Genomic DNA, 22,232 nt, shown 5'->3' with positions numbered 1-22,232 from the left:
ATTGTTCAACCCAAAAATAAAAGCCTTTTATAGCCTTTTAAAGGGCCCAAATACAAAATTTCAATTTTCTTTGGGTTAATTTAATGTGTTAATTGCACTAAACGTCCCCAAACTATGACTCATTCTAAATTGGTCCCAAACTTTTAAAACATTCTAATTACATCCTGAAACTATCAATGTTATATCAATAAGGTTATTTCATTACTAAATCATTAATTTAAGAGTTAATTGCACAAAACATCCTCAAACTATGGCTCTCATTCTAAATTGTTCCATAAACTTTAAATCATTCTAAATACATCCCTAAACTATCGTTAACCGTTAATCATTCTAATTACATTCTCGAGCTATGATTGAGCCGAATTCGAGCTTAGTAATACTTGACACTAACAGCTCACAAGTCTTATCGAGCTTTTCATATGTTTATATTATCATATTACATTACTAACCTTGTATATATTATTAACCCTAAGCTTAATTATCGAATTGAGCTTGAGCTTGAGTACAAAAATTGATAAATGAACTTAATCAAGCTCAAGCTCGATGATATCTTTAACTGAGTTCGAACTTAAAAACAGATATTCAATCGAGCTTCGAATTTTGAGTCGAGCTCGAGTTTAACCTTGTAAAAACGGCAACCCAACAAAAAAATAATGTGAATTGAGTTCTTGCAAATGGCAACAATATCTTGAAATTATGACAAATCTCAATTTTTTTCTGTTTTACCATGTTTGAAACCATTAAAAAAACAATAAGACAACATCTTTTCTTGTCACCCTTCATTTCCGATTCTTTGTTTTGTTTGTCTGAAAAATGAATATCACTAAACATCCCCGTATCGTTGGCAATGATGGTGGCAATTGTAATACCAGCAACACGAGCTCAACCGTTTGTCAAAAATGGCTGCCCTGTTGGGAAGAAACCGAACAACCGAAACAAAGCGAAAGCACAACCGGTGTTCTTTCTCTCATTATAACTCCTGTAAAAATTATGGCAAGCACAATAGCACAAGATATGTTCTCTAGCAACCTTAATCAACCACAAATCAACTAATGCAACCACAACAAAAATAAATAGAGACACCGATATTTTTACGTGGAAAACCCCTTTAAATCAAGGGTAAAAAACCACGGGACTTTAGAGTCCGATAAAGAGCTCTACTATCATCAAATGTTCGACTACAAGATCACAATATCAAGCCTACAACAAGCATTCAACTCCGACAAGGCTAACAACATGTAATCTTTAGCAAAAGAGAGAAAAATGAGAGAACATCACCAAAAAACGTAGCTGCTGAAAAATGGGTATTTCCGACGCTACAAGACTCGGATGAAAAATCCGACCGTACAAAGTCAAGAACACCTTATCACCTAGCTGCTGTCCAAAAATCAGCTCAATCGAACCACGGATGGACCTTCGATCGAAGAGTTGATCACTGCTGCACCAAGCTTTAAAAAAACTGAAATTTTCTTCTCTCTTTCTCTCTGTTTCAATTTGAGATTTTTTTTTTTTTTGCTCAGCTAAAATTTCTGCCCAACACCCGTTAAAAACCCAAAATGGCTTTTGACAAACATTATGGCAGAAACTATGGGTTTCCCACATAGTGGGACCCATACCCAACAAATCTCCCCCTCCAACTATGTGGGGAATGCCTCCATGCCGGAGGTCAAACAACATGCTTCAAACTTTCCTCTTGGTAAGGCCTTCGTCAACATATCAGCACCATTATCATTAGTGTGTATCTTCTCAAGCTCTAACAGCTTAGCTTCAAGAACATCTCGTATCCAATGGTACCTCACATCAATATGCTTAGATCTAGCATGAAAAGTTGAGTTCTTACCAAGATGAATAGCACTCTGGCTATCACAGTACAGGACATACTTCTCCTGAGTAAAACCAAGCTCATGCATAAACTTCTTCATCCAAAGCATCTCCTTACACGCTTCGGTTGCTGCAATGAACTCTGATTCGGTGGTGGACAATGCAACACACTTTTGCAGTCTCGATTGCCATGCCACAGCTCCCCCTGCATAAGTGATTAAGTAACCTGAAGTAGATCTCCTCGAGTCAATGTCTCCGGCCATGTCTGAATCTGTATACCCAACAAGAACAGGTTTCTCATTGCCGAAACAAAGTTTCATGTTGGAAGTGCCACGAAGATATCTCATAATCCACTTCACTGCATTCCAATGCTCTCTGCCTGGATTAGAAAGAAACCGACTAACTGTACCAACGGCATAAGCCAAGTCTGGTCTCGTGCAAACCATTGCGTACATCAAACTACCCACGGCTGAAGAGTAAGGAATTTTCTGCATCTCTTCCTTCTCCTTTTCTGTGGAAGGACTATGCTTAACACTCAATCTAAAGTGCATAGCAAATGGAGTATTCACTGCTTTAGCTTTGTCCATACTAAACCTTTGAAGTACTTTCTCAATGTACCTCTCTTGTGATAACCATAATTTCTTGGCCTTTCTATCACGTGTCAGTCTTATGCCAAGAATTTGCTTTGCTGGCCCCAAATCCTTCATTGCAAAGGATTTACTCAACTCTTGTTTCAACTTCTCAATTCTAGAAGCATTCTGACCAACAATAAGCATATCATCAACATAGAGCAAAAGAATAATAAAATCATCACCAGAGAATCTCTTAACAAACACACAATGATCAGAAGTAGTCTTCTTGTAGCCTTGCTCCCCCATAACAGACTCAAACTTCTTGTACCATTGCCTTGGAGCTTGCTTCAAACCATACAAGCTCTTCTTCAATCTGCACACATAGTCCTCTTTCCCTTGTGCAACAAAACCCTCTGGCTGCTCCATGTAAAGCTCTTCTTCCAAGTCACCATGAAGAAAAGCAGTTTTCACATCCATTTGTTCAACCTCTAGGTCATAACAAGCTGCCAAACTCAGTATAGTTCTGATAGAGGACATCTTCACAACCGGAGAAAATATTTCTTCAAAATCAACCCCCTTTTCTGAGTATAACCCTTGACGACCAATCTAGCTTTGTATCGTGGAGATGAAGACTTCTCTTCTTGCTTCAACCTGTAAACCCACCGATTCTTCAAAGCTCTTTTGCCTTTAGGCAGTTTCACCAATTCAAAAGTATGGTTCTCATGCAAGGATTGAAGTTCGTCTTTCATCGCTTCAACCCACTGATCTTTGCATTCACTCTCCATAGCCTCTTCATAACATTCAGGTTCTCCCCCGTCAGTCAAAAGAACATATTCATCAGGAGAATACCTGACAGAAGATCGTCGATCTCTGGAAGACCTTCGAAGTGGAACTGCTGGTGGAGCTATAGGTGCTTGTTGTTGATCATTCACAACATCATCCATGGGAGTATCAAAGTCACCTATAGTCTGATGGTCACCACTAACATCACCATGCACATCATCCTGGATAGGATCTGGTGAAGAGTCTAGGGGAACCGGATTCACATCGATCAAGTCACCACTACCTTGTGAATCCACTTTCTCCGTCTTATCAATGTCATCAATGGTCTGATCCTCAATGAAGACAACATCTCTGCTTCTCACGAGTTTCTTCTGAACTGGATCATAGAGTCTATAACCAAACTCACCATCTAGACCATAACCAATAAAAATGCATTGTCGAGCCTTGGCATCCAACTTGGATCTTTCATCCTTTGGAACATGAACAAATGCTTTACAACCGAACACACGTAGGTGATCATATGACACGTCTTTACCAAACCAAACTCTATCTGGCACATCACCTTTCAAAGGAACACTAGGAGACAGATTTATCACATGTGTCACTGTATTCAAAGCTTCAGCCCAAAATGATCTTGGTAACTTTGCATCTGACAACAAACATCTGACTCTCTCAATCAATGTTCGGTTCATTCTTTCAGCTAACCCATTTAACTGTGGAGTCTTTGGTGGTGTTCTCTGATGTCTGATTCCCTGTCGCAGACAATACTCATGAAACGACCCTGTGTACTCGCTACCATTATCAGTACGAATGCACTTCAACTTCTTCCCAGTTTCCCTTTCAACTGATGCTTGAAACTGTTTAAACACCTCAAAGACTTGATTTTTAGACTTCAAAGTGTAAACCCATAGCTTTCTTGAACAATCATCAATGAAAGTCACAAAGTAAAGTGCACCACCATGTGATCTTACTTTTATCGGACCACAAACATCTGAATGGACCAACTCTAGCAACTCTGATTTCCTATGAGGAGGATGGCTTCTAAATGAAACTCTTTTCTGCTTTCCTGCTAGACAATGAGCACAATTCTTCAGTGTAGCATTCTTTAAACCCGAAAGTTGATTCTTCTTCGCTAAACAGTTAAGCCCCTTCTCACTCATGTGACTGAGTCGTTTATGCCACAACTCAGTTGAGTTGTCATTCAGTGTCACATTCACCGTCTCTCGAGAAGTCAAAGCTTGCATCAAGTACAAATTTGAGCTCTTCTTTCCTCGAGCCACAACCAAGGAGCCTTTAGTCAGCTTCCACTGCCCTTCACTGAAGGTGTTACAAAATCCCTCATCATCAAGCTTTCCTGCAGAAATCAAATTCAAACGGACATCCGGTGCATGTCTGACATCCTTGAGAGTTAACTTTGTTCCATTGTTACTTACCAAGCTAACATCTCCCATACCAATAACCGAAACCAAACCATCATTACCCATCTTCAATACCCCAAAATCACCAGGAGTATAAGATGTGAAGAATTCCTTCCTCGACGTGACATGAAGTGATGCACCAGTATCAATCACCCAACTAGTCTCGTCGCATGCTAGGTTGACCAAATTCTGATCACAAATAACTAACAAATCTTCACGAGTAACAGTAGTAACACGCTCGGATTTTTCATCGTCATTCCGGTCGTGTTTATCACCACCACTTTTGTTCTCTTTCTTCCACTTGAAGCAATATTTATTGATATGGCCTTTCTTACCACAATGATGACACTCAAGATTCTTGTATCTCGATCTTGACTTGTTTCGGCTTTTATCTCTACCCTTTCCATCTTTGTCTCTGTTTCTCCCCCTGTTCTCGATAACCAACACCTCGGACTGTGATGTAGAACCCTGAGATCTTCTTCTAACCTCTTCATTCAACACACCACTCTTAGCCAAATTCAAAGTAATAATACCCTGTGGGGCAGAATTAATGAGTGAGACTCGAAAGGTCTCCCAAGAGTCTGGTAGAGTAGCAAGCAACCAAAGTCCTAAAATCTCGTCATCAAATTTGACACCCATACCAAGCAACTGATTCATCATACTCTGAAATTCACTAACATGGTCAGCTATAGACATTCCTTCTTTATATTTTAGCGCCATCATTTTCTTCAGCAAAAATAACTTGTTATTGCCCGACCTCGAAGCATACAAGCTTTCAAGCTTCTCCCACAATGTTCGAGCATGTGTCTCCTGATCAATGTGATTGTAAACATTTTCTTCAACAAATTGCCGAATAAAGCCACACACTTGTTGATGCTCAAATTCCCATTCTTCATCACTTTTCGAATCGGGTTTTGAGTAGTAAAGACCGGAAGATGCAAAGCCTTCACAAACAACAAGTCCTTCATTTATTCCGCCAAAGTTGATAATTTGTGCCATTCAACATAATCATCTTGCTCGTATTAATTTCCATAATTATCTGACACAATAACCAAGCTCTGGTACCAGTTTGTTGGGAAGAAACCGAACAACCGAAACAAAGCGAAAGCACAACCGGTGTTCTTTCTCTCCTTATAACTCCTGTAAAAATTATGGCAAGCACAATAGCACAAGATATGTTCTCTAGCAACCTTAATCAACCACAAATCAACTAATGCAACCACAACAAAAATAAATAGAGACACCGATATTTTTACGTGGAAAACCCTTTAAATCAAGGGTAAAAACCACGGGACTTTAGAGTCCGATAAAGAGCTCTACTATCATCAAATGTTCGACTACAAGATCACAATATCAAGCCTACAACAAGCATTCAACTCCGACAAGGCTAACAACATGTAATCTTTAGCAAAAGAGAGAAAAATGAGAGAACATCACCAAAAAACGTAGCTGCTGAAAAATGGGTATTTCTGACGCTACAAGACTCGGATGAAAAATCCGACCGTACAAAGTCAAGAACACCTTATCACCTAGCTGCTGTCCAAAAATCAGCTCAATCGAACCACGGATGGACCTTCGATCGAAGAGTTGATCACTGCTGCACCAAGCTTTAAAAAAACTGAAATTTTCTTCTCTCTTTCTCTCTGTTTCAATTTGAGATTTTTTTTTTTTTTGCTCAGCTAAAATTTCTGCCCAACACCCGTTAAAAACCCAAAATGGCTTTTGACAAAACATTATGGCAGAAACTATGGGTTTCCCACATAGTGGGACCCATACCCAACATGCCCTTCTCAATGCGGCAACGTTACAATCCCGTACCCTTTCGGCACGAAGGAAGGTTGTTTTTTAAACCACAACTTTTACATCCACTGCGACGAATCTATAGCTTGCTTAGCACATATGAAATTGATCATCACCGATATCGTGATCGAAGGTCAGTTGCGGTCTTAACCACGGTTGCTCGAGATTGTTACCGACCTCCACGGCTCCCTTTCTTAACCCCAGAAACAACGATACCCTTGTCATATTTATCGATTTACAATATCTCGAGCACCCGAAACAAGCTCACAGCCATAGGATGCAACACTTACGGATACTTGAAGGGATATATTGGGAACAAAAGTTATAGCTCCGGGTGTATGTCATTGTGTGACCAGTTGGATGAATTGATTATTGGATCATGTACTGGATTCGAATGTTGTCGAAGAAAGTCAATTTTTGTTTTGTCCGCAATCACGATCACAAATTTTTTATCGACGTTGTTGATATCGATGAGTGCGAAATTTCGAGTTGATAATGCAATATGCAAAAAATTACCAGGGTGTTTCAAATGCATTTGTAAAGATGGATATGAAGGCCATGGCAAAAGAAATGGAACTGGGTGTACACCTATTAGTTTGTCGGTCTAATCATTTCATTCAATTCGATTAAATGAATCATTAAACTTTTTTTTAATCTATTCAATTGGTTCATTTTGATTCCCAAGTCAACTAATCTAATGACTTTCTCCAAACCGGCAATATTTTTTAGAATCCAACCAGTGGTCAAACCGATTTGGCCACCAGTTCGCTGGTCTGACCAATTTGATTAAAAAATTATTAAAAATTTAAAAAAAAAATTAAAAACCTAATTCAATCAGTTTTTTAGTTGGTTCGTACCATTTTCTGATCTAATCATTTTAAAACCATTCTCCAGAACGGTACGCGTCTCGTCCAGTCTAATCCAAACATTATTGCAGACCGATTCCCAATCCGGCCGGCTAGTCCTGTTGAGTCTAGTTCAAACATCATTAGATAAGATCTAATTTATCATTGTTTTTTGTTGAGGGTTACAGACCCAGTGACGAGTTTTATCTCCCAACTCTAACGAGAGCATAAACGTATAGAAAAACAGCCTTAAGAAGCAGTAATGGATTCATAGAATTGGAGCGCCTCAATAGATCTAAAAAGGTGAAATTTTGATCAGCCAAAGAGTTTACACATGATAAAGCTCAAACCATTAACTTATAGCTTATAGGGTATGGTTTTATGGTACTTAACGAGCTGCTTTCACTTTGTGAACTCATCACCACTACTTCTTGATAATACCGAACGTGTTGAAATTCTGTAACTCGTTTAATTTGTTTCTATGTTAAACTAGGTTGGAGCATAATGCTACTGGAATTGGTATTAACCATTTCAAGGATATATCGGGGACTTTGGCCAAAAGAGCTCATCAAACAAAGAGAAAAATTCTTCTTGCAAAATGGGGGTGTCATCTTACAACAACAGCTTTCAAAGTTTAATGAAGCTTTTTCAGTCAAAATTCACAAATCAGAAGAGCTAAACAAGGCAACAAACAACTTCAATGAAAGCAATACCGTAGGCCGAGGTGGCCATGGGACGGTTTATAAAGGACTATTGTGCGATAACCGTGTTGTTGCCATTAAAAAATTGATGATTGCAGATCATAGTCAAGTCGAACAGTTCACTAATGAAGTCATTGTTCTTTCTCAAGTTAACCATAGAAATGTCGTGAAGCTTTTCAGATGTTTAGAGACGGAAGTTCCTTTGTTGGTTTACAAATTTATAGCCAACGGTACACTTTATGAACACTTGCAGTCATCGGGTCTTGGACGGGAATGTCGGTTGAGAATCACGGCTGAAACTGCCAGAGCACTCTCATATTCGAACTCGGCTGCTTATCCTCCTATTATTCATAGAGATGTTAAGTCCTCTAACATTCTTTTAGATGAACATTACACTGCAAAAGTCTCGGAATTTGGAGCTATCAGTGCAAGGGACGCTCAGTTATTTAGACTTGCTTTCAATCAAGCCAGTTAACTGAAAAGAGCGATGTGTACAGCTTCAGAGTTGTCCTTGCGGAGTTACTAACCGGGAGAAAAGCACTTTGCTTTCAAGTGCCGGAAGAAGAGCGGAATCTAGCAATGCATTACGTTTTCACATTGAAAAAGGACCAATTATTCAGAATTATCGACCATCATGTGCTTGTTGAGGGAAACACTACACAGATACAAGTTGCTATGTTGGCAAACAGGTGCTTAAGAGTTAAAGGCAAAGAGAGGCCCTCAATGAAGGAAGTCGCAACCGTATTGGAGGGTCTAAGAGCAATGCTAAGCATCCGCCCGGTCAGCCCTCAGGAAAGTACTGAGGGCAGTTCGTCCGACTACGGCAGCTGTTAACATTGTGAGACTTTACCCCATACAGAAAAGATGGACATTTTTAAATTTTTGCAATTAGTACACCAAATTTGTGTTCTAATAGCACAACAATATGCATCCACACACTTAATGGTTTGATTTTTTTTTGAAAGCAAAGCACTAACTCGAGTTCCCTGCACTCTTCATTGTGTTACACTTTCATGAAAGTATTCCGTTACAAATTCGGCTATGTAGAGCACAACTTGTCTCACCTTTCAGTTCTCTGGCTGATTGTTGAGTCAGCAGGGTGGTACAGTCCGATAGGTGGTAGTGAGATAGTTGTTCATATATTTGAAGCACTTAGGGCCATTACTTTGCATTGTTCATTCATGGCCAAAAGTTGAGCTTCTTTCTTGTCGAGAAGTGCGGTCAACCTCACATTCTCTTCCATAAGCTTCTGAACTTCAGTCTCTTTCTGCTTTTTCTCGCCCTCGAGCTGTGTTGTCTTTGCAACTAGTCTGGTTCAGAACAATACTAATAGTTATTCTGAGAAAATAGACGCTATCATGCACTTACGATCAAAATCACAACTATAATTATGTAAGCCTAAAAATCAATCATTTAAGAATTGAGAACATGCGTAATCAGGGAAATAAAAAGAACTAAAAGATCGTACTGACCGTTCAAAGAGCCGCTCGATGGTTTGAAACTGCTTCTCCGATGAAAGAAGAGTTTCTCTTACACTAATAAGACTACTAACATAAGATTTCAAGGACTCGAAATCCTGCTTCACACGAGTAAGCTCCTGTTCGTTTTCAGCAGCTCGTTGCCTCTGTCTCGAAGTTTCCTGAACCAAGTCCTCAACCCTCTGTCTCATTTCGTTAAGAATACTATTCGTACCAAGAGCAAACCTTTCCATCTCTTCTAACTTCATAGACATATTCTCTATTTGGACCCCTTTCCGTTTAATTTCTTCCTGACCTAAACTCACCTTTTCTTTCTCAAGAGCAGTTTCAGATTCAGCCATAATGACCCTCTTAACAAGAACTTCCATTACATCCGTGACCATTTGGACGGACTTAATTAATTCACCAATATAAGCTCCATCTTTTTCATCCAAAGAACCTTGTTGTCTACTAATTCCGATCCACATTTCATCATCCAAACAATCGAATGAAGAGAGATCAACACTCCTTGACCAGCTAGATAGCGGTGTACCTTCTTTATCTACAAGCCCTACCCCGTCTAATAATTTGATGCCACACGATTTATGAGCTAAATCGGGAACAGCCATTACTCTTGCTTTTGATTTCAAGTAAGTCAATAAAGTAGCGGTAGTTTCTACCCTTCGCCAAAGAACGTCTAACTCCTTCTTCGACTCCTCTTCCGACCCTTGTATAGAAGCCTTTACCTCCATAATTTTGGCTTGTAACACGTCTACTTGGCCTCGACGTTTTTCAATCTCCTGCTTCCACAGTTCATGAGTTTCACTAAGCTGAGATTGCAGAGTCGACAAGTCCAAATTATCCTCAGCTGCCATACCCTTTCCTACATTATGAAAAAGTATGAGAACATGAAGGCTTAACCAAAACATAAACGGAATACATCATTGTTAAAAAAACGAACAGATTGTTAAAGAACGAAGAGCAACAAGATGCTTGCTAAAACCCCAAACCTACACTCCACTATTGTAAAGACATTTCCACCACACTTTCCAACCGTTTTACACGCCTCGAGCAAGATTCTAGTTCTTATAAGACTGCTAACTTACCAAATCCAGTAGTAAGCAATAACAACATCTGAATCCAGTCGAACCATTTCATTTGAATTATGCTAGCTAAAAATGCCATAACAACAATTAACATCTAACAATTAACAAGCTAGCACTACCTTTTTTTAGAGATGGCTACCATGTCTCTTGCAACATCAAAATTTTTTTCCTAATTCCTTTATGTTTTTTCTTTGAGCTCACAAAAAAAAACACAAATTTAGTCCAAATTCATTGAATTTTGCATAATTCTTCATATTATTTCAAACCCATGATTTTTTTTCCCAAAATTCATCATCTTTACCATAATCAAAAGATCAATTCCACGATCTGAACTAAAAGAGCCCTAGAAAACACCAATGGCATGAAAATAACCCAGAAAAAAAAAACAACAAACAAGAACCCTATACTAAATACCCATTTTTGCTGATCAAACACCAAACATATTAACACAAAAATCAAACCCTAACCCATTAACATAAACGAGAAAAAGATCCAAACTTGAAAGGAAAAAAATTACAATTTTATCTTAAAAAACAAAACCCAAAAATCTTCTTTTTCTTTTTTTTTTTTTTCAAGTTTTGGGATTTTGAAAGAAGTTGAAAGAGAAGACTGGGGATAAAAAGGAGAAAGAACCTGATTGTATATGCAAACAAAAGCAATAGCGTGGTGTTTGACTGAAGAAAGATAATGAATTCCAGGGAAGTTGGGTTTCGTCTTCTTCTTCGTGCTATAATTTTATTTTATTTTTTTGGTTTAAGTACAAGGAATGTTTGAGAGATGTGTAACTTTTGCTTTCTCCATTTTACCAAAAATTCTTTTTCATCTAATGTTTGTGTATATATATGCTAAAGGATTATTTTATTTTTTAATTTAACGATTAATTTGTTTATTTTTTAATAAAAAATAAAAAATGTAATTTAATTTTTAATACATATTAACAAATGAATAATGTTAATGTATTTAATAGCTATTGAATCAAAATTGAAATTTTAAAATTTAAAAATATATATTTTAAATTTTTAAATAATTCTATGCATATTTGGCCCGACGGTCCGCTCGAAATATGGGAGGGTTCGAGTAAAAATATAGGCCCGAAATATAGGCTTGGGCAAAAAAATGAGGCCCGTTTAAAAACGGGTTGGGCCTCGGGTACCATTTTTTGGCCCGAACCCGGCCCAGCCCGAATATAATAAATATATATTTTTTATTTTTTATTTTTAAAATACTTTTAAAATATTTTTATTTTTATTATTTTTAAAATAATTTTTTAATGTTTATTAAAAAATAGGCCGGCCGGGCCGGGCTCGGGTTTATGATATTTTTCCTGGGCTGGTGAATCCGGTTGGTGAATCCGGTTGAAGACTACACACAATGGCCTCTGCTGTTTTGCGATATGTCAAGAAGTTTTCGACTGTCAGTACATCAAATATAAATCCTAAAACTATGTCGTGATGTTGAAAAGCACAAAGCTTGCATTGCTTTTTGACATAAAATGCATGAACAGGGACTGCTCCTTAAGTTCCTACTGTTTTTTTTCCATGTGATTTCTCTTTACTTCTGTGTTAGCCCCTCTCATATAATCCTTTTCACATTAATACATGTCTTGTCCAAGCAAAAGACAATATGAATGAAAATTCCTTACTTAATGCTCAAGTCTCCTCTCAAGTCTTATATTTATATATATGGGTTTAAATTATTATTTGGGTTCTGATTTTTTTTTGTTTAAGTTAGTCCTTAAATTTAATAATTGTTTTTATACTGGGTCTAAACTAGGAAATTATTTTTACATCGGAGCTTGAACTTCTTTTTCAAGTTAAACCCTGATCTTAGCAATTGTTCACATGTCGAGGCTTGAACTTTAGGGTTTTTAAGTACCTAAACTGGCAATTGTTTCCATCTTTGGTGCTTGAATTTTTTTCAAGTTAGTTCTTGAACTTGACAAATGTTCCCACGTTGAAGCTTGAACTTTAAGGTTTTTAAAGAAATATCAAGGACTAACGTGGACAAAAAGAAAAAGGTTCAAACCCCAACGTAAGAATAATTGTCAAGTTCAAAGGCTAAAGGTGTGTTTGATAAACACACCTCAAGTCGGACAAAAAAAATTCAAGCCCTGATTTAAGAATAATTGTCAATTTTAAAAACTTAACTTAAACCCAAAAACAGTTCAAGGCCTAATATGAAAATAATTGCTAAATTCAGACCAAATGTAATTTAACCCTTTATATAAATGTGGATTTGGGTCTTTAGTTCACAAGAATCTTAGGTATAACCAGATAGTGGAACTGTGTGTTCCTTCTGGAATTAAAACAATTTGGTGTTTATTTTAAAATAAAAAGATACAATTATCATGTCTATTAAAACAGTAAAGAACAAAACCAGCCATGCAAGAAAAGACATATAAAAGCGTCTGCCTGAACCATGAGGAGCTATGCATCTTATTTATTGAACCAAAGGCCATTATCTACATCTAATTTATATCAGCAGTTGCAGATTGGTAGCCATGGTTATGGAAGCTAATGACACTATTAAAAATGGGGTTGATTTCATTCACCGTCACTAAATTGAATGTGAGTTTATTTATATTGTGGCCTTAATCTCAGCCAATTTATTCAGTGTCCTACATAATTTCTTTTGCAGTGCTATAATTGCTTCTTTGTAGCTCAACAGCTCCTTTTCCATGTCTTCAATGACTTGTAGGATATTATGGCCTGAAGATCGATCCCGGACTAAATCCGTCTTCTCGAAGTTGTTGTCACCCTCGCCATCCGCGGTTAACTTTGACTTGACCGAAACATCTGGTTTAGGACCTGAAGACTTTACATTGTCCATACTAGCTCCATTACATGCCAAAGGAAGTGATATTGAAGATTCATGGACTTGGCAATTTGATGTCTGAGAAAGAGATGAATGGTGCTTGGGACTAACTTCAGAGTTGCCATCTGCAATCAACTGCAGAAAGTTCCATGAGGAGATACAATAATTGGCATTATCAAGCTCTAAATCAAGGCAACTCACCATGAAAAAAGTCTAGAAGGGACTAAGTCCATGTGAAACTCCCAATTTTCCAAAGCACACACGCATGCATACATACACACACATACATGCATGCATGCATAAACACACACACATACATACATACATACATTTACCTTTTCTTCAAGATGCTTGATCAGGCCCTCCATCGATGCTTTAGGATCCCTAGTCTTCATTAGTTCACCAGCAACCTCAGCAGGGGAAACTTTAACCTTTGGTAGAAGCTTTTGAATGTGGTGAAAAAGACTATGATCAGAAATTTCCAAGTACCTTAAAGCTAGTTGCTTAAAGGCAGAGAAAGTGCAATAAGTAAGGTAGATATGCATGTCCATTCGACCGGCTCGAAGTAATGCAGGGTCGATTCGATCTTTGTAATTGGTAGTAGCAACCAGTATCTTTCCTTCCCCACAGCAGGATAAAATACCATCAAAGAAGTTCAACAATCCAGACAGTGTTACCTGTAAGAACACTAACTTTTACCCACAATTTCAATGAGTTCACCATAGAATTTCATGACAGCTTACATGACAGACTAACCTTGTTTTGTTGCTGATACTTTATAGGTTGTTCTATCCCAGATTCTCTGTTCTGAAACTTAATAGAACAATCTATGTCTTCAATCACAAGAATCGAACGATTGGCAGTACTAAGCAACAAATTCTGCAAAACAAAGTCTGAAGAAACAGCTGAGAGATTCAAGTTATAGATATCAAAATTTAAATGATTTGCCATAGCAGCAATCAAGCTAGATTTCCCAGTCCCAGGAGGACCATAAAGCAAATACCCTCTTTTCCATACTTTTCCAATCTGTTGATAATATTCTTTACTATTCATAAACCTGTCTAAATCTTCCACAAGCTCCTTCTTGAGATTCCCATCCATGGCTAAGGTCTCAAATGTCATAGGATGTTGAATTATCACTGGTTTTGGGGTCGAAAAATCATGAGCTGCTGTATGGAGTTGCACCACTCTGTTCCTTTCTTTGATCTTGTTAGCTCTTTCAAGGATATATGGCAAATAACACTTGGTGACCAAGCTTTTGTACTCTTTATGAAATGATAGTTCATACCATCTGATCTCATGTTTGGACATACCTTGACTATATTCAGAGAAGTACTTCCATTTCATTGGTATATTTTCATAAACATCGATCATCTCAGTGTTTTTCTCCATGGAAAAAGTGAGGTTCCTTACGTTCTCAGTCTTTTCTACGGTCACACGAGGGATTGAAATAGTGGGAAGCGATTCTCCAGGGTAAAGATTTGCAGCTTGGAAAAGTTGGTTCATCTTTGAACTTTGGTAATCTTTGAAGACCATGGTTTCATCAGTATTGAACCGGCGAGTCCATTCTTCGAACCGTGCAGAGATGTATAACCGGAGCTTTTCAGGCAAGTAATTGGAGAGTGTGGTACGTATCAAGGCAATGGAAGCCAATAATGCCCACACAGAGTTCATGTTCTTGGCCTGTAAAAGAGTCAAATACAAAGGAAAGTAGCAAAGTAGTGTAGTACAAAATGAGTGAGGATTGTGATTAAATAGAAAGACTAGGCAATGACTTTTGGGGTCAAATGCTTGTTGGTCTTTGCTTATTGTTTGCTTTTGCTACAATCTAGAGAGAAATTTGGACGGTCGAACTACTTTATTACTAATATTTAAACGAAGTGTCTTGTTTCTGAGTCATATTACCACTAGAGTCAAGACTTTGTCCCGAGCATAGTCCACTACATGAGTTAGCCAACTTTGTTTTTGCCTCCATACCTTTTAATATGTACATTGATTGCAAAAAAGGCAGGGAATCTTGTTTAGGTGGCCATCAGTGATGTCAAGGCGTGGGCCTAGCCGTGCTTACCCCGACCACGCAACAAAAACGCTTCGAATCATTTAGAATGAGAAACACACATAAAAAGAAAAAACCCTTTCAAATGCAAAACAATATAAGGGTTCTAGCCCGGCTTTGCGCCCTTAACAACACTAGTTGTGACATTGCCTAATGAATTTAGCTTTAGTACAAAAATGTCCCGAACCCTTTCAAGTGAGAAACACTCACAAGAAAGAAATCCTTTCGAATGCAAGACAATATTAGGGTTCTAGCTCGGCTTTGCTCCCTTAACAACACCAGTTGTGACATTGCCTAGTGAATTTAGCTCTAGTACAAAAATATCTCGAACCCTTTCAAATGAGAGAGACACACAAAAAAATTCGAATGCAAGACAATATAAGGGTTCTAGCTTGGTTTTGCACCTTTAACAACACTAGTTTTGCCATTGCCTAGTGAATTTAGCTCTACTACAAAAATGTCTTGAACCCTTTCGAATAAGAGACACATACAAAAAACCTCTTTCGAATGCAAGATAATTTAAGGGTTTTAGCTTGGCTTTGCGCCCTTTCTGCTAGAGGTGATCATTGGTTGGGCTACCCGGCCCAACCCGACAGCCCGCCCGAAAAATGGGAGGGTTTGGGTAAAAATATAGGCCCGAAATATGGGTTTGGGCAAAAAAAGGGTCAAGCCTTAGGTAAAACTTTTTTTGCCCGGCCCGGTTCGAATTATATATTAAATATATTTTTTAATCAAATATATATATTTTGCAAGTTTTTGATGCTATTTTGGTGTAGTAAAATTTAATATGGGCCGGGTCGGTCCAGGCTCGGGCTTAGCAATTTTCTTTCGGGCCAGGCTTAAATAAATTTTCAGGCCCATATTTCGGGCCAGACCCGGCCCGAACCTAAAAAACGGGCTTAAAATTTTGTCCAAGCCCAGCTCGGCCCGACCATGATCACCTCTACTTTCTGCCATTGCCTAATGAATTTAGTTTTAGTACAAAAATGTCTCCAACCGTTTCGAACGAGACACACACACACAAAAAAAAAACCCCTTTTGAATGCAAGGTTCTACCTCGTGTTTGCACCCTTGACAACACTAGTTATGCCATTGCTTAGTGAATTTAGCTCTAGTACAAAAAAGTCTTGAGCTCTTTCGTTGAGAGACACACAAAAAAATCCTTCCGAATGCAAGGCAATATAAGAGTTCTAGCTCGGCTTTGCACCCTTAATAACACTAGTTCTGTCATTGCTTCATGAATTTAACTCTAGCATGACAGAAAAATGTTATTTTATCAACAAGTGTTGAGTGGAGTATTAAAGCACATTATATCTCTTCAACTTAAATTTGAACTGTGAAAACAATATTATTAAAACAAACATTCACAAACCTTGAAAAGTTGGGTCTTCACGAGACACCAATTCATAACACATAAAAGGGCACCACTTATAACCAAATGGGACTATATCTCAGATATGTTATATAGACAATTAGTAAAAGATGTCTCATTATTGCTCCATTTCCCTAAACAAGATGCTACAAAACAAACCAATACAAAGACAAAGCACTATGGTATCCTTTCAAGAGCCCTTAAACATGGAGGTAGGAGGCAAAGGAGGAGAATCAAGTTGATAAAGATTAAGTGCCGGTCCAACAAACCGGAAAAGTATCCAAGCACCAATAACAATAAAAATGGAAGCATAAGCAAACTTATTGAGCCAAAACAGCAAACCCTTTTCCCCAACGTACAAGTCTAATGCCTTCTCTGTCATGCTCTTTTCTTCCCATTTCTTTGGAACCGGTTGTTCAATTGCAGCCTTGTTGTTCTTCATGTTTTGTCCTTGTACACCAAACCCATCTTCTTGGAGCTGTCTGCGCCGTCTTGAACCTCTTTTAAACCGGATTTGAATAGGTTCTCCTGGTGGTGGTGGTGGTGTGTCGTTGCCACTTGTTGTGCTGCTGTTATCTGTGCTGCTGTTGGTGCAGTCAAGTTTGGGCAGCCGTGGACGGTGGCGAGGGAAAAAGAGGTGGGTACATGGTGGTTGTGATGGTGGTGAGGATGGAGGTTGTAGAAAGAGAGGGGTGGTTGATGGAGGTGATTTTGAAGCAAGGGATTGAAGAATGGTGGAATCCATTTTCATATATTGTGGCAGGAACTTATGGATATGCTTATCTTTCTTTTATTTTATGTGGGGTGAATGAGTTATATAGTGCGGGACTGATCCTATCTCATTTCCTTTTAGACCCAATCATTTCGTGCCATGTCATCAGGTTACATGGAAGCTTAATTTAATCCCTTAGATGTATAAATACTACCAATTTTTTTAATAAAGAGAAAGTTATTTATTCAGTTTGAATGAGCAATACGTTTATCTACGATTAATAAAAAGATATCAATGACAGTAAAATTAAATATTGTAACCACACTGTAATATAAGACAAGAAAAACTAAAATTAAAATCACACTTAAATTATTTAAATCATTTTAAATTTGAATTTATCAAACCAGGGTCAATTTAATTTAAAATTATTTCAATAAATTTAATTAAGTCAACTTATTAACTTTTTATAATTAAATAAATTGAAATTAAATTTCAAGTTTAAATAATAAAATCGATGGGTCTATATGAAACACATAAGATCTTAAACAACACAAATTTCTATCACAAGATTCAACATTCCATAATCCAAAGTTCAAATTCTATTATCAATCCATGCACTGTAGATAAGTTGCAATTGGTCAATTTTTAAAATTTCAATTCTAATTAAGTGATAGTTGTTAAATTTGTTAAGTTAAATTCTACTAATATATTATACATGTACAATACCATGTTTATTTACTATTTTCACATAATAATGAATTTATCGACTACCATTTAAATCAAAACTAAAATTTCAAAATCAAACATAAGGACTAAAAACGATCAAATTAAAACACATGGAGTAAATCCACTACATACATACAGATAATACAAGACTAATAGCAGAGTAGATTTAATAGTTACCTTCTAATTGGGAAATTTTAAAATTCGAAAAAGTACAAGAATTAAATTTGACCAGGGACTAATAGCATAATTTAACCTAACCCGCTTCAGAAGTTTACAACATATAAAATAGCTGTACAACCAGATGACTACAAAATGAAAGAACGTAAGGAAACTTCGAAATATATACCTAAATTAGAAGCTGGCCTCTCATTCTTACTGGAGCACCTACAACCTGGCTCTTAACAAAATAGTCATAGTTAAATGCTTAAACAGATGCAAGAGACTGAAGCAACAGAGATGCGAACATTTTGCTCTGAATCCGGAATCAGATGAACCTTACAAATACGACTCAAGATTATAAGCACGAAGCATTGAGAGCTGGAGCCCTACTTCCTTCCAACGTATGCTGCCAATTTAGACAGATCTGGAATCCAAAATGACAGCTCGGTAGACCCGGTTACAAACATAAGACTCCCAGGAGCCCACTTAATGACGGGAGGCTCAGTGTCGGTGTTCATCCAATTCCAGTTTATTACAGAAGGTTCACTATTCATCATCCAGCTTGCAACCTAAGGAGTGCAAAGAACAACTATTAGGATTTCCATGTAAAGAAGCTGAATGTTGAAGGGAGGGAATAATTTAAAAGGGTATGAAGTAAATGCTCAAATAGGGAAAAAAAAAGTGAAAGTTCCTGCCAAGTCCCACTATTATAGAGACTAGATCAAATTAGTCCATCTATTATTAAAAGGATTAATTTAATCCTTGTACTACTAAAAAAATCAAATAAAGCCAAATTGTAACAGAGTTAGCATTTACTGTTTAAAAATGACATGAAAACTATTTTTTTCATTTGCAATTCAACTCCAAGCAAAAGATTCCATTTGCAAAACCATTAAAAGCTTTCAAAATATTAACTTTGTTAAACAATAAATGACATATTTTAAACGGTAAATGTTAACTCTTGAAATTTGGTCTTATTTGATTCTTTTCAATAGAATACTTACTAAATTGGTCGATTAGTAGAGGGACTAATTTGATCTGGTTCCTATGATAGAGGGACCTAACAAGTAGGTTCACCAAAAAATATATGAAATTACAAGTTTAGAACTATTAATGGGTAGAAATCAAGCACTAATTTTACTGTATCTTCTGTGGATTTCCTCTAGTATTTTTAGCAGCCAAATCCGATAGACCAGACATAACCACATTCCAGGGGTCAACAACATTCAACATCTCTAATTCAGTACAATGCCTTAGGATATCATTGTGATAATGAGTGTTTCCTTTTCTGGTTTTAGAGGGGCAGTCAAGGATGAATGAATTTTCAAAGCAAATAATGGAGAAAAGTACTATATTTCTTATTATCACTGGGTACTGTAGAAAATGCCTTAAAAACTACGGAATTGAACATCAAAGAATAACCTAAACAGCGATGAGATATGCACACAAGTAACAACTTCATTGTTATCACCAAGTTATGTAAATAACTTAAATAGAGAGACAGAGACAAGATATTGATTGAGGGCAGATGAATCATACTTCTTTTCCACTGCGTACACTCCAAGCATATGCACGACCATCCCCTGAACCTGCAAGTCAGAAATCAAGCAACTTAGATACTTTCAGACTTCGGAGAATCTCCACAGCTCTCCCCCAAAATTTCAAAACATGAAACAAATAAAACAATTATGAAATGAGACAATGGTGCTCACAAGCTATTTGAGTTTGACTTGAAAAAATTCGAACTCAATTAGGTAATTGTCAAGCTGAGCTCGAGCTCAATTATATCTCGCGCTTAAAAACAAATGTTCAATCAAGCTCAAGCCAAGTATTGAGCTCCAAATTTTGAGTCGAGCTTGGCAGTATTCAAGCTCGGCTCGGCTCGGTTACACCCCTAACTATGACAGAAGATCATTAGAATATTTTATGCTGCTATACCGAGTAAAATATTGTACTTTCAAAAAATAAACTGTCGGATATTTTCCATTTGGATATAGAATACCTGATATAACAAACATTCCCTCGGGGCTAAATGATGCCTCTAACGTGCAATTGCTAGGAACTGGCTTCACATTGTAAGTGGATAACTGAAAACAACAATAACAGAAAAAAGAACCTCACTAAGTATGTGAACCATTTAGTTTAATGTTGTTTAATTAAATTTAAAATTTTGCATGAAAGCTGTTTTAAGTGTATGATTAACTCACATGCGTGCCACGAAATGAATCGAGCACATGAATATGTCCATCCATAGTTGTCAAAAGCATGAGTCGTCCATCATTGCTGAACTTCACAACATTAGCATCGGATACATCTCCCCCAACAGAAAAGATTTCAAAAGGACCCTAAACGAATTCAAAGTTTCCAATTCATTACATGCCTTTTCTTCCCCCAAGAAAAAACAGAGAGCATAAAAAAAACAGCGAAACTACAAAATTAATCTTATATGAGTGGTGAACCTTTTCATACATCCTAGCATCGAACATTCTGATGTATCCTCCAAAGGCAATAGCAAAGACTAGCCCTTGGTCATCATAAGATATGGCAGGCCTGCCTTGCACACGTAAAAGGCCCTAGAATACATACAATAAATTTGAGAATTTGGAAGCAATAAAAGCATATCTAAATATCAATCTAAACATACGAATACAACTCACCTGACATTTTTCCGCGCGTTGATCCCAAAGCAGAACGGTTCTATCAAGAGAACCGGAAATGAAACTTTCATTGCGTGAGTTTAGGCTAAGGGAAACAACTCTAAAAAGACAAAACAAAACATCAAAAAAATGCCAATAATTCAAGTTTTAGTTACAGATTTTTTCGGCACAAACACTTAATTGGTATCAAAAACCAAACCTGTCATGGTGACCCTTAAAATACCGCAAGTACTTGTTATCATGCAACGAGAGAAGCCGCAACGATTCTGAAACAATGAAACTCCACCTCTCAATAATAAAACTAAAATAACACCAATAAAAAAAACACACACAGAGAGTTATAGTGCTAACATACCATCCCAACCGTTCTTCGACGAATAAATAACTGTCGTTGGATGCGAAGTAAAGCAAACTAGATCAACTCCATACTTTTTGCTATTAATTGTTTTCAAACACCTGAGAAAAAAAATAAATTGCAGTAAAATTCATTAAGGTTTTAGGTTTTAAAGATCATGATTGTGAAAAATGAAAAAGAAATCCTTCCATTTTTCAAACTAATCAAGCGAGAAAATTAATGAAACATACTTTAAAATCATCTTACGTAGCACTGGAAACATCATAAAGGCGGATGGATTCATCTTCACTAGCAGTTACTAAATAACCCGACGTTCTGTGAAAATCCATTGAACTTATCCTACCGCTCTGTTAAACGATAATTGAAGAGCAAAATTCTTTAGTTTTAAGCTAACAATTGAAATTTTAAAATAATAAATAAATAAATTAGGAGGTGGAATTTACATAGTCTTTAAAAACCATGCCGATCTCCATGCTTTGAATGATTTCTTCAGTGAGTTCCAACGATACTTTGTCTTCTCTCTCGGATTGCGGCCCTAAACAAAAGCCATTATAAAAAAATTAAAAACTAAAGAAAAAAGCAAAATAGATTAGCTGATCAACAGTGAAAGCCATGAAAATGGAATTTTCAATGGAAATTTGACGTACCGACCATTTTCGATTGGCTTCGTTGATCGGAGGTTTACGATTTTTAGGGCGGAGAAATAGAACAAAACCCTAGAGGCGGTGGCGATGGCGGTGGCGGTGAGAATGAGTTCTTTTTTTTCTTAAATGTGGACCGGGCTTACGTTTAATGTCCGGTTTGCGTCTAGGCGCAGTTTTTAATTCTCGACTATTCTCCGGACAAATACTCCAAATAGTTTGTGGTTTAATTGATTT

At 37.2% G+C, this 22,232-nt stretch overlaps 5 protein-coding genes across 9 annotated transcripts; 1 reads left to right on the top strand and 4 right to left on the bottom strand.

Moving 5' to 3' along the window:
- Window positions 1-7,743: 7,743 nt before the first annotated feature.
- On the top strand, window positions 7,744-8,840 carry LOC107907820 (wall-associated receptor kinase 5). The gene has a single exon (XM_041089458.1). It carries the CDS (start codon window positions 7,744-7,746, stop codon window positions 8,413-8,415), a length of 672 nt encoding a protein of 223 aa, XP_040945392.1. The 3' UTR covers window positions 8,416-8,840.
- On the bottom strand, window positions 8,795-11,324 carry LOC107909445 (uncharacterized). 2 transcript variants are annotated; one of them, XM_016836955.2, is made up of 3 exons: window positions 11,137-11,324; window positions 9,413-10,280; window positions 8,795-9,250 (listed from the first exon to the last, which is right to left on the bottom strand). In XM_016836955.2, the coding sequence occupies exons 2-3, from the start codon at window positions 10,270-10,272 to the stop codon at window positions 9,076-9,078; spliced, it is 1,035 nt and encodes a 344-aa protein (XP_016692444.1). In that variant the 5' UTR covers window positions 10,273-10,280; window positions 11,137-11,324; the 3' UTR covers window positions 8,795-9,075. The 2 variants fall into 2 exon arrangements, with proteins under 2 accessions (XP_016692444.1, XP_016692445.1); XM_016836956.2 differs by having other exon boundaries at window positions 10,623-11,315.
- A 1,587-nt stretch (window positions 11,325-12,911) lies between these two features.
- LOC107909446 (AAA-ATPase At3g50940) lies at window positions 12,912-16,453 on the bottom strand. 3 transcript variants are annotated; one of them, XM_016836958.2, is made up of 3 exons: window positions 14,074-16,453; window positions 13,653-13,994; window positions 12,912-13,452 (listed from the first exon to the last, which is right to left on the bottom strand). In XM_016836958.2, the coding sequence occupies exons 1-3, from the start codon at window positions 14,989-14,991 to the stop codon at window positions 13,081-13,083; spliced, it is 1,632 nt and encodes a 543-aa protein (XP_016692447.1). In that variant the 5' UTR covers window positions 14,992-16,453; the 3' UTR covers window positions 12,912-13,080. The 3 variants fall into 3 exon arrangements, with proteins under 3 accessions (XP_016692447.1, XP_016692446.1, XP_016692448.1); XM_016836957.2 differs by having other exon boundaries at window positions 13,647-13,994; window positions 14,074-15,422; XM_016836959.2 differs by having other exon boundaries at window positions 12,912-13,442; window positions 14,074-15,418.
- Window positions 16,454-16,845: 392 nt separating this feature from the next.
- On the bottom strand, window positions 16,846-17,496 carry LOC107909447 (uncharacterized). Its single transcript, XM_016836960.2, has one exon. The coding sequence runs from the start codon at window positions 17,494-17,496 to the stop codon at window positions 16,936-16,938; it is 561 nt and encodes a 186-aa protein (XP_016692449.1). The 3' UTR covers window positions 16,846-16,935.
- Window positions 17,497-18,344: 848 nt separating this feature from the next.
- Window positions 18,345-22,232, bottom strand: LOC107909448 (protein ANTHESIS POMOTING FACTOR 1). 2 transcript variants are annotated; one of them, XM_016836961.2, is made up of 11 exons: window positions 22,002-22,232; window positions 21,798-21,889; window positions 21,601-21,701; window positions 21,355-21,455; window positions 21,199-21,265; window positions 21,000-21,099; window positions 20,802-20,915; window positions 20,550-20,687; window positions 20,345-20,429; window positions 19,882-19,931; window positions 18,345-18,911 (listed from the first exon to the last, which is right to left on the bottom strand). In XM_016836961.2, exons 1-11 carry the CDS (start codon window positions 22,006-22,008, stop codon window positions 18,729-18,731), a joined length of 1,038 nt encoding a protein of 345 aa, XP_016692450.1. In that variant the 5' UTR covers window positions 22,009-22,232; the 3' UTR covers window positions 18,345-18,728. The 2 variants fall into 2 exon arrangements, with proteins under 2 accessions (XP_016692450.1, XP_016692452.1); XM_016836963.2 differs by lacking the exon at window positions 22,002-22,232 and having other exon boundaries at window positions 21,585-21,701; window positions 21,798-21,895.

This window comes from Gossypium hirsutum, chromosome D03, assembly GCF_007990345.1.
Source record: "Gossypium hirsutum isolate 1008001.06 chromosome D03, Gossypium_hirsutum_v2.1, whole genome shotgun sequence".
Classification (NCBI taxonomy): Eukaryota; Viridiplantae; Streptophyta; class Magnoliopsida; order Malvales; family Malvaceae; genus Gossypium; species Gossypium hirsutum.
Note: the sequence above shows the minus strand (reverse complement) of the source record. Positions and strands in the feature narration are given on the sequence as shown.